The 11,554-nt window shown below is 37.9% G+C and overlaps 4 protein-coding genes across 4 annotated transcripts; 2 read left to right on the top strand and 2 right to left on the bottom strand.

The window, feature by feature from the left end:
- The first annotated feature begins 1,149 nt into the window (after positions 1–1,149).
- hbae3 (hemoglobin alpha embryonic-3) lies at positions 1,150–2,426 on the top strand. Its single transcript, XM_043235351.1, has 3 exons — positions 1,150–1,821; positions 1,910–2,117; positions 2,214–2,426. The coding sequence occupies exons 1-3, from the start codon at positions 1,727–1,729 to the stop codon at positions 2,340–2,342; spliced, it is 432 nt and encodes a 143-aa protein (XP_043091286.1). The 5' UTR covers positions 1,150–1,726; the 3' UTR covers positions 2,343–2,426.
- Positions 2,427–6,091: 3,665 nt separating this feature from the next.
- Positions 6,092–6,905, bottom strand: LOC122332778 (hemoglobin subunit beta-1-like). The gene is made up of 3 exons (XM_043230173.1): positions 6,751–6,905; positions 6,451–6,673; positions 6,092–6,318 (listed from the first exon to the last, which is right to left on the bottom strand). The coding sequence occupies exons 1-3, from the start codon at positions 6,840–6,842 to the stop codon at positions 6,190–6,192; spliced, it is 444 nt and encodes a 147-aa protein (XP_043086108.1). The 5' UTR covers positions 6,843–6,905; the 3' UTR covers positions 6,092–6,189.
- Positions 6,906–8,386: 1,481 nt separating this feature from the next.
- LOC122341755 (hemoglobin embryonic subunit alpha-like) lies at positions 8,387–9,197 on the top strand. The gene is made up of 3 exons (XM_043235345.1): positions 8,387–8,601; positions 8,688–8,898; positions 8,993–9,197. Exons 1-3 carry the CDS (start codon positions 8,507–8,509, stop codon positions 9,119–9,121), a joined length of 435 nt encoding a protein of 144 aa, XP_043091280.1. The 5' UTR covers positions 8,387–8,506; the 3' UTR covers positions 9,122–9,197.
- Positions 9,198–10,681: 1,484 nt separating this feature from the next.
- On the bottom strand, positions 10,682–11,416 carry hbbe1.3 (hemoglobin, beta embryonic 1.3). Its single transcript, XM_043229722.1, has 3 exons — positions 11,257–11,416; positions 10,939–11,161; positions 10,682–10,841 (listed from the first exon to the last, which is right to left on the bottom strand). Exons 1-3 carry the CDS (start codon positions 11,346–11,348, stop codon positions 10,713–10,715), a joined length of 444 nt encoding a protein of 147 aa, XP_043085657.1. The 5' UTR covers positions 11,349–11,416; the 3' UTR covers positions 10,682–10,712.
- Positions 11,417–11,554: the final 138 nt, after the last annotated feature.

The following is an 11,554-nucleotide window of genomic DNA, read 5'->3' as shown; positions in this document are numbered from 1 at the left end:
TTAAATAAACAGTTTCTACATAGAAAATCCTTACAAAATAACATTTTCGATTTATCAAAATGTCCACCATTAGCAGCTATTACAGCTCTGCACAATCTGGCCATCCGAGCTGTCAGTTTATTCAAACATTGACATGCATACATTTCCATTATTATGTAATCAAAATTATTATTGCTGGTCTTCAACGATAACGTCAAGTCAGGCTACTTTAATTATAAGGATTTATGCTGATATCATCCAAAACCACGCTTTTGCCAAGGGCGTTTACAAACGTTTGGAGGCCGGTGTATTTATATCTATAGATAGATACATAAATATATAAGCAAAACGCGCAACCTACACATGAAGCGTAATGCGTTGTCAAGTCGCCTTTATTTATATAGCGCCTTTAACAAAACATGTCAAAGCACTTAATAGTAACAAATTAAAAAACATAACGAATGTGGCTAATCTATGTATCACAGCATAATGACAGTTCAGTCAGCCTATACACAAAAGTGGCAGTTTCACGCTTACTGCAAAGTATTTCATCCATATGCATAATAGCATTGATGCATTGATTTTGCTCTGAACAATAGGCTTATATCGAGTAACACATGTTTTGCGGGTGAGCCATGCTGTCGCCCTAGTTTTTTTTTTTGAGGTGTCATTTGAGTATGCTTCAGCAGAAAGCCTGAAGATCTCTACAAGTTCGTTGTGATCGAGATCAGTGCCAACCACGGGCGGACCTGCTTCTGAAGTTACTGATAAAATGCGTTCATGTTTCCAGGAGATAAGACTTGAGATCCACCCTTTCTCCGCGGCAACAGCATGTTAGTCAAATATGAATGCCTGTGAGTTTTATCACCCCCGTACAGTCCGAGGGGTCTTTAATTGAAGGCCGATATTGGCACCGTGGACTCAAATCACAGCGCCATTCTTAAAATAAATAATTGATCGGCTATGTGCCATCAGCCCTTAAAAAAGAGACTCTTAAAGCCTCCAAACCAGCTTGATAAATAAATGAATGCATGCTATATACGTGCTAGATTTTTTTTATTACATTTTCCATAGTAACTGTACATTTAAAGAGTTCAGATAGCCTCTAAGTGTCGTCTGAAAATTGCAATTTTATTCTTATTGATAGCAAGTAGGCTAGTTTAGGTATGAGATAGGGTTAAGGCATCTATAGCAGGTCATGCAGAGTACGCAATGTGATGGTGAGAAACTGGTAATAAAATAATACACATGTTAATAAGCAACTAATTATTAGTGAATAGTGTTTCATAATTTAATATGCTACCTTTATATCTGTTTTAATGAAGCTCGAATGGAACATTTTAATTGTCAGTTTAAAAATACCATGTAAGGAGCAATCGACCACGGGTCGTTGAATTATTAAACGAATAACGCGAGCGTGTGTTATTTTTCTTAAGAGGCGTTTTATGCAGCCTACCATCAAAAGTCGCAACCAGTTTAATACAACGTTTTTAACGGGAGTCTCGGGGAGCTCTGTAATATCTGAACGACAGATACACGAAGTATGTCTTCACGTAAACATGCAGTTAGATTCAGACTTAAACGGCTCTCTTGCTTATCAAGATTCAAGACATTTCCTCCCCAGTGCCCTGCTTGGGAGGAGGAGTCAAAAAAATACAAATTCAAAACAATGCCCATCTCTCCTTTAAAAGGCACTGCCAAAAAACCACAGCCAGGTTGATTTTTTTGGCAGCCTAATCTAGTCACCATGAGTCTTTCCGCAAAGGACAAACTGGCCGTGAAGACCTTCTTCGGCAAAGTCGGCGCTAAGGCGGAGGACATCGGCAGCGATGCTCTGGCCAGGTGATTGAAACCCGCGGTGTCCGCGTGAACGAAAGGGCGCTCGTAGCGCGGGCTGCTGTTACACCTCTGTTGTTTTGATTCGTTCCAGGACTCTGTTCGTCTACCCTCAGACGAAGACCTACTTCTCCCACTGGGCAGACCTGAGCCCCGGCTCCCCCCAGGTGAAAAAGCATGGTCTGACCGTGATGAACGGCGTCCTCAGCGCCGTGGAGCTGATCGATGATCTCAAGGGGGGTCTGCTCACCCTCAGCGAGCTTCACGCCTTCATGCTTCGCGTGGACCCCGCTAACTTCAAGGTGCTTTTTTTGCTGAAAATATCTATGAGGTTTAAATCCTTTAACGAGACCGCATAGGCTGTATTGACGACCCGTGTTTCTGTTTTTATTCGTCAGATCATCAATCACAATCTCCTCGTGGTGCTCTCGCTGATGTTTCCTGAAGACTTCACTGCCGAGGTGCACGTTTCTGTGGACAAGTTCCTCGCTCAGGTCAGCCTGGCTCTGTCCGAGAAGTACAGATAAAGCCGACCCTGTGTTCATCTCCGACGCGACACTGTATTCGCCTTAACGAGGATGAAAATAATAAAATTGAATGTGTAAAATCAAGCAATGAATTTTGTCTCCTTTTGTTCACACACACACACGCAAATATAGTACAGATCTAAATCGTAGGGTAAAGTAAAGTTTCAAGCATTTACACGTTCTGCTATGATGTGCTCAGTAGTAACTTACCATAACAAATATAACCTAGTAGACCTAACGAGTTAACTTAAACATTTGGATGAATGAAAGAATAAATAATGAAAAGAAAATCCATATTTATATGAACTTTTTCCCGCTAAACCATTGTAAAATGCTCCATACAACCATTATTTACCCCTAAAAAAATTCCATTGTTTCAATATTATATTAGTTACACTTTTTACAGGTTTTATAATAATAATTATATATATATATATATATATATATATATATATATATATATATATATATATATATATATATATATATATATATATATATATATATAAGCATAGTCTTCCTCAAGCCCGGAGCCGGGAATAACGGTAAACAGAGCGCTAGGATCTAAACTATGTAGCATAGGCATCTGTTGTCTATATATGTAATACGTAGCGTAGGTTACATATTTTACAAGTTGGCCAATTCGTACGATTTTATACGATTTTGCGAAAGCGTACGTATTTTACGAGTTGCCAGTTCGTGTGAATTTGTACTAATTGCCCACACCTAACCCAACACCAGCGTTTTAAAATCCAAAATAAACCTGTGCATTTTATAATGCAAACACCATAAACATGTAAACGGTTTTTTTTTTAAGTGGAGCACATTTTCACGTCTTTTAAAAAAGTCATGTTCAATACAGTAGCGAGCATCAGACCTCGACACACGTACACACATATACAGCGCTCTCTCTTGGTTTATGCTTTGTGTACAAACTACCTTGTAAGCCTACAGTTTGTTGTTTTATCGTTTTGTTATATTTTATGTTTTTATTCGTGCAGTGCGCTTACTGCAAATGTTCCAACAGCATTAAAGCAGGCAACGATTTAAACGGATAAATTAATTATTAATAAATATATATATATATATATATATATATATATATATATATATATATATATATATATATATATATATATATATATATATATATATATAATTAGCATACTTAATTTTGCATGTAAACGGTAATGCCACCTTAGAGTGTCTGAAATAGATTTTGCTCAATCAGGAAATTAAAATTTTATAAACATTGTGATTTATGACCACATGCAGTAGAAACATGAAACATGAAGCATTAAAGCAGGAAACGATTTAAACGGATACATTAATTATTAATATATATATATATATATATATATATATATATATATATATATATATATATATATATATATATATATATATATATATATATATTTTTTTTTTTTTTTTTTTTTTTTTTGTAAAAAAAAAAAATATATATATATATATATATATATATATATATATATATATATATATATATATATATATATATATATATATATATATATATATATATATATATATATATATATATATAAATTTAGCATGCTTTATTTTGCATGTAAACGGTAATGCCACCTTAGAGTGTTTTAGTGATTTTGCTCAATCAGGAAATTTAAAATATTATAAACATTGTGATTTATGACCACATGCAGTAGAAAAATGAAACATGAAGCTTTATTTCAACATGATGCATATGTTGTCTATATATGTATAATTATTTATGTCAGGAAGGTTCTCTGTCAGTGGAGGCCTTCTCTTATGTTATGGCATCTATTTGCATTTTGAGTTTAGGAAGGGTGGGGAAAATTAGACATGCAGGCTACTGTGCCAAGACTGTAAGAGATTCAAGCTTTCTTATCAGTGTACCCATTCATAACACCTCTCCATCAGGCCCTGACTGTCAACTGCACGCAAACGACCACCTCTCATCATATATTTCCTCCAAACAGCAGGTAAACCGTAATCATTCATTTACTTGTTTGTTTATGTCTTTGTTTGTTTGTTCACGTGCGATTAAGCAATCACATCATCGTAATTCAATTTAAAACATTTTATTTGAAACATCTTTGCTTTTCATTCTAGAAAGCAGGCTTGTTGAGTCTTAGGAGATTTATATAAACGTGGTATGAGTCTGTTCGGGAGCTTGATCTCTTCACGGTACATAAATATCGTTTCGGCAGTAAGTTCGCTTTGGCTATGTTTATTATAATGGCAACAGCCGAGTGTGTGATCTGGGATGGACAGGTCGTGTGTGGCGCTGTCCGGTGCTGAAACCAGCAGGTCGTCGCTAAAAAACAGATCTCGATGAGAATCTCGATGCATAACCGACGACGCGATATATTAAAGATACACATGAAGCAGATACCGATGCGTTACGATTCGCTCGACACAGTGCGATAAGAACGAATCGATACACTGAGGCAACAGAATAAAATATGATCGCTTTTCTTTCTTTGGTTCAGACACACAGCAAGCCATAGATGCGCTTATGTGTCTTCTGACTTCTAACAGCTCGATGCCTGTTTCATTAAAGCAGGTTTACCAAATAAGCGGGCTCGTTTCAGTTAACCTGACTCATTGTCAAATGATTTAGTTCAATAAAGCAAATGTAATATTTCAGCCTCAGTCACTTACACTGGTAAACTAACCTGGGGTGCGTTTCCCAAAAGCAACTTTAGCCAACTATACTAGAAAACTTTTACCAGAATAGCTCGATAATTCGGTGTTTCCCGAAAGCAAAGTTCAAACAAACGCCGATCCAAACCGGCCAGTAGAGTTACCGTTTCGTTTTTCAACGAAAACGGATTCAATTCAAAAGCTTCAGTCGTTGCCGTGGTAACAAAGAGGTTTATATGTAAAATTAGGTGAAAATAACACCGAGTTATTAAGATATTTCTTTACATTTTATCGATAATTTGTGTTTGTTCAAAGCAAACCGCGGAGAAACTGGCAGCCAGGCAACAGACGAGTGACGTCATCACGCAGGCGCACGCTTCAGCGCGCTTGTGTTTATTCTGCCGAGAACGGTTTGTAATCGTACTTTCCAGCCTCACGGGGAAACACAACTTTAACCGTACCAGAACCTTCCGGCCCGATAGTGGAAAAGCGGCTACAACGCCTTTTAATTATGTTTTTTGCTCGACCATTCTAAGCGCTGCTTTTGACAAGTGCGCATGCGCATTAATGGATAAAGTCAGAGCATGCCAGAGCATGACGTATAAGCTTTATCAATACAACAGTGTCTCGTGAGATCTATAATCGGTTAAATAGCATACCTTATTCGGGAAACGGTTAATCGTGTTCGAGAAACGGCTTTGACTAGCTAGTTCGTTTCCAAAACAAGCAGACGTAACGTGTAAATTGTACTAAATATATTTGTACCCCTACCAGTTGATACAATTTCAATGACAAGGGAGAGGGTTGTAAAATATAATTTGGGATTGACTGTACTGATCCTGAAGACGCTGATTAGCATGCTCAGGTCTCAAAGAGCTAAAGTCTGCAGTGCACTGGGCCTTCAAGGCAAGATTTGAGGATCCCTGGCGTAGCATATACACGGCAAAGTCAATTTTTGCGTATTTATACCACGTTTTTGTTTTAATTTGGCATACCGTTTATACACAAATTCACGAGATCGGTTATCTCACATATTAATATATACAGCATTTCTCTGTAGTTTTATGGCACACAGTAAAATCCAACCATCAATAACAGATTGATCAGAATTGTTTATGCTTTTATTATTGGAAGATGCTCATGCATTATTTGGAAGATGCACATTCCGTGCAGCTTTTAAAACAAGACATTAACTATCGAATTAATGGTATTGTTTTCCAAGGGCAGAGACTACAACTGCCAGAAACTTCTGCCATGCTGCCTGAACGTCCGGATTGAAGGCACGCCCGAGCTGGGAAGCCACGACAATGGTCAAGCAGTCACCGAGGAGCTTTAAGGGGAAAATTAAAAGGTGACAAAGTGATATTACACACTGCATTCCAGGACCACAGAAGTCTGTGATGTTCTTTAACCCCGCCCCCGTTCCTATAGTCAGATTCAAACTCAAAAGCAAAAGACCCACCCTGAAGTTGTCCGGATCCACGTGAAGCTTTTCGGAGTGCAACACGCTCAGGGCCGCGTAGGTATTCTTGATATCGTCCATGTTCTCCACCGCTTTTCTGAGTCCGTTGAGCACAACCTTGCCGTGGGCAGCCACTTTTTTGTTACCCATAATGGACGCGGTGTCACTCAAGGACCCGAAGGAGCCAAAGTAGCGTTGAGTCCAAGGGTACACGACGAGACATCTAAGTAAAGGAAACCTCGTAAATATAAAATAACCAACAGATTGCATTCAAGTCGTCAGGCTGAGGTAAAAACTCACCTTGCCAAAGCCTGGGGCCCAGTCACATCCACATTTATTTTCCCCCATACGGCTTTGATGGCCTTGCGCTCAGCATCAGTCCACTCCACCATGATCAGTTAGCAGTCGATACTTTAATGCTGCGATAGCACTAATTACTTGTTAGTTGGGACGATCGTTTATATTTATATCGGTCACCCGCCCATATAATCCTGCAAAACACGTGTCATGAATTCCGTATGACGTTAATCCAATCTGAAAATGATATTTTTCGCTTAGTACTTATCAGCTTCGCCGCACAGCTTTAATGAGCCAAAATTAACTTGGACTGGAGCGAGGCTGATATCGATATCTGTTTTTCGTAAACGCAGTAATAACGGGGTACTCCTGAGATATGTTTTCAAAAAAGCACCTGCTGGTTATTTCATGTTCATGTTCTTTTTTTTTTTTTTTTTTTTTACAAAGGTGCCGGAAGTCCGTGATTGTTTATTTTTCGTGTGTGGATTATTATTTTTAACACTAAACTCATCCAGCTCAAAATCGTTTGACTTTTTAGTGTATCACTAAATAAAGTGCGTTTTTAACTTACGTTGTTGAGAAACTATAGCTTCCGGAGGCTCCCGTGTTTATAAAACAATCATTTTATTGCCATTCAAATTAAATTGCGTATATAGGAGCCTGATAAAATTGCTCATTAAAATGTCAACGTTATGTGTCCTTGTAAACCAAATGGCTTAAAAACGAGCTAAATTGTGGCTTTAATTTTTTTTATAATAATGCGGAATTTCTAAAAGATTAGAACAGCGATCAGTTGATAAATTTCTAACAAACACCCCTCATTTGAGGTAATTAAGGTCATTTAAGGTAATGAGCTGAAACCATAAGTTGACGGCTGTCAGTGTTTTTTTTTTTAGGCTACATATATAGTGCGTATAAAAATGTATAATATATAAAAAAATACAGAACTAAAAAACAAATGCTCTTGGGTATTTGAATAAAGTATACTTTAGGTCAATACTTTTATAAAGGATTCGCAATTTATTGTTATTTTTGAATGCAATTGTATTTATTATTATTATGAGAATCGATTGAGATTATATATTGGTGCATATTAGTACATTTAAAGGACCTACGTTAAAAGTTTGTGTTAGATACTCCACTTATAGTGTTGCGCTTTTAGGTTTTTCCTTTCAGGCATTATTTCCAAATACCCATGTCATCTTCACAAGATTTTTAAAAAGCTGTTTAACTGCGCGCTCCACGCGCTTAAATGAGAGAGACCGCCCACAGTCAAGAATTTGTCTTTTGATAACCCTTTCAGAGATAACACACGTTTTCTCAGCAAGGCGTGGCAAGAAGTATATTATTTTTAATTGACAAATAAGTATATTTGGAAATATGTGATCAAATCAAGAAATTCGTGTTACACAAAATGCAATAAAAAAAGAAAGGAAGAAAAAAAGGGACAACAGAAAAATTAATATATCGAGCGTGCTTTTACAGAAAAAAAATGTTGTAGTCTGCATATCGCTCATCATATTGGATTTATGAACCTCTGTTTAATAAACTGCAGATTAGTTGGAAAAATGGGTTGAAAAGAAGAGGAAAGAATGTCAGGGGGAAAAAAGAAGAACATTCTGGCAATCTTGCACGGTCTGATAAGTGATCGTTGGGGGTGAGAGGAGGGTCTTGGGTGGATCTTCCTGGTGGGACTATAAAACCACCAGACCTCTTGCCAGAAGCCCACAGAAGTTTGCTGCAAAGTCATCCTTCCACGATGAGTCTCACTGCCAAAGACAAAGCTGCCGTCAAAGACCTTTGGGCCAAGATCTCAGGAAAGGCTGATGACATCGGCAATGATGCTCTTTCTAGGTAAGGTTATGTTGATGTTGTTGAAATAATGGTTTCTTTTTGGCCAGATATCTTCAGTTTAATCCACTGTCCGTCTCTCTGTCCAGGATGTTGGTGGTCTACCCCCAGACCAAAACCTATTTCTCTCACTGGAAGGACCTGAGCCCCGGCTCTGCCCCAGTGAGGAAGCAAGCACGGAAGACTGTGATGGGCGGCGTCGCTGAGGCTGTCAGCAAAATCGATGACCTTACCGCTGGACTCCTGAACCTCAGCGAGCTTCACGCTTTCCAGCTGCGTATTGACCCCGCCAACTTCAAGGTAAGCGCGACGAAGTTCATCTTTAATCTACTCCACTTCTCTCATATTCTAGTCACGGTAACCTAACTGGTCTTCTGTGTTTTTTTTCCCATAGATTCTGTCCCACAACATCCTCGTGGTTCTGGCCACTCTGTTCCCCGTCGATTTCACTCCAGAGGCCCATGTTGCTATGGACAAGTTCCTCAGTGCTCTGTCTCTGGCTCTGTCCGAGAAGTACAGATAAGATGTTACTGTCTTCAAGTCGGACTGCGTCAGACCAGATGGATGCCTGTATAAACACTCTGTCTTATTGTGATGCAATAAATGATTATATAAAAAACATTAAACGTCTTTGGTGCATGATTTGCAAGTCATAAACCTATCCATTTTGCACAATGTTTTTAAAATGGTGAGAAACGAGATACGGCGCGATCTCTAGTCAGAACATAAATATCGCAAATGCTTTCTACATAAGCACCAGCCAATAAGCATGAAATTAATGTTTTAGCTTTTGACTTTCACTATGAGCAGCTGTACAAACTAAAGACTTGCGTGAAAACGAAAGCTAAAACATAAGGCAACCAACCACACAAACAAGCAAATAAATAAATAGACTTTAAATTAAAGAAGTGCATTGCTAAATAGGCCTATGGTTTGTTGTTGTTTGTTTGTTTGTTTGTTTTTGACCTTGATCGTAACTGGAGGCAGAAGTGTGAAGCACTTGAGGAACTGAACCTCATTGGTCTACCAAGGCTTGGACAACTCTTCCTCGTACAACGAGCAGATTTCACTGATCATCGTAACATGGGCTATCTATCCACTTTTTAAAAGTCTATCTATATGTCTATAACTTAACTTTATACAATTAAAAATAAATAAACCAATTTCTATTTTTTAAGAAGCAGATATGGACGTCTTTAATCTTATAAAGTTGGTCTCAACTGTAATCTACAACCATTAATGAAAAATTTGATTTCGAATATGAATATGGTTGACGATCAGTATGTAAAGAACGGTTATATTATTATAGTCGGCCTATTAGATTATCTAAAAAAAAAAAAAAAAATCGAACTGTTTTAATTTTAATATTCACATAAAGAAATAGCGTATAAATTAATTATATATTTGATAATTTATGTAACGGTTTCATAGTTTAATACATTTCGATTAATAGACAGGCATTGATAAGACTGCAAACAAAATTATATTTTTCCTCAAGCAAAAAAAATTTTTTTCATTTACGACTTCTGTGTCAGTATACTGACTATTTGCTGCAATTGTCTTCATTTATAAACTTTTGAAATGTGACACATGAGGCGTTTCTCGTTCAGTAAAACTATTTACAAAGCTTTCCGTTAAAAGTAGTATTTCAACACAGAGTAATTGTAATATTACCAAGCGGGTCAAATCTTCCCAATGTTATTTGGTGCATTATTTCTTTTATTTACACTCAGAAACGTCCTGTTTCTTAACATATGCGATTGAATGTTTTTTTTCTTATAAAGAAATATGTTCATTTATTGTGTATTATGTATTACGTTATTTATATATAACAATATTGTTTATTTCTTTGTTTAGGTAATAATTTATTAATGATTTCGTTTTGTTCTTTTTGTGTTTAGTTATAACTATATTGTATATAATTATATATTATTTTAGTTGAAAATGGCAAAATATTTCGTACAATGAACATAAATTCTTGCACAATGTAAAAGAACACAGAACACAAAGCATATTGAATACTGAAACATTTATTTGCTTTAACTCAGAAGAACACATTCTTTTGTTTAAACATCAGATGATCCTCTGTGTAGCAGTTAAAACGGGTTTTGTTTCTAGTGGTACTGTCTTCGAAGAGATGAGACCACGACGGCGAGGAATTTCTGGAAAGCGGCCTGGACCTCAGGGGTGAATCCAGAGCCCAGCTGTCCAGCAACAACGATGGTCAGGCAGTCACCCAAAAGCTGTGGAAGGACACAGACCAGCGTTAGCCTATGCGTGAACGTTGAAGCCAGAACAAGATTAGCGATGAACGTTATCGTAATCTGGGAGTCATCTTACCCTGAAGTTGTCAGGATCTACGTGGAGCTTCTCGGAGTGCAGCACGCTCAGTTCAGCATAGGCGGCTTTGATGTTGTCCATGTTCTTCACAGCTTTGTCCAGGCCGTGGAGCACGACTGCTCCGTGAGCAGCAACCATGGGGTTTCCCATGATGGCAGAGGCGTTGTACAGGTTACCGAACTTGCCAAAGTACCTCTGGGTCCAGGGGTAAACGATGAGACATCTACAAACCACAACGAAGAGAAAGAGGTTTTGTTAGAGCACTGTATAGAAACTAGCTGCTCGTCTTAGGTTAATGTAATTGCCAGAACTCAATACCTTGCCAGAGCCTGCTGACCAACGACTTCGTAGTTCATCTTGGAGAAGATGTCCTGGATGGTGGTCCTCTCAAAGTCTGTCCACTCAACCATGTTTCCGACTTTAGATGTTCAGACTGAGTGCCTTGAACGGATGCTAAAGAGTGCTGTGGAGAGAGAGTTTCAGAGCTGTACTTTTAAACGCGTTTCATCGCCCCACCCCTCGACAGCCTATTGGGTGATAAGTTTGTGGGTTGGTTCAGCCATCTCCACCCGAGAGATGCATATCATAGCCCACTTTTATGTTGTAATAAAGTTAA

The sequence above is a fragment of the Puntigrus tetrazona genome, chromosome 3 (genome assembly GCF_018831695.1).
Source record: "Puntigrus tetrazona isolate hp1 chromosome 3, ASM1883169v1, whole genome shotgun sequence".
NCBI classification, from domain to species: Eukaryota; Metazoa; Chordata; class Actinopteri; order Cypriniformes; family Cyprinidae; genus Puntigrus; species Puntigrus tetrazona.
This window is presented reverse-complemented; position numbering and strand designations above follow the sequence as displayed.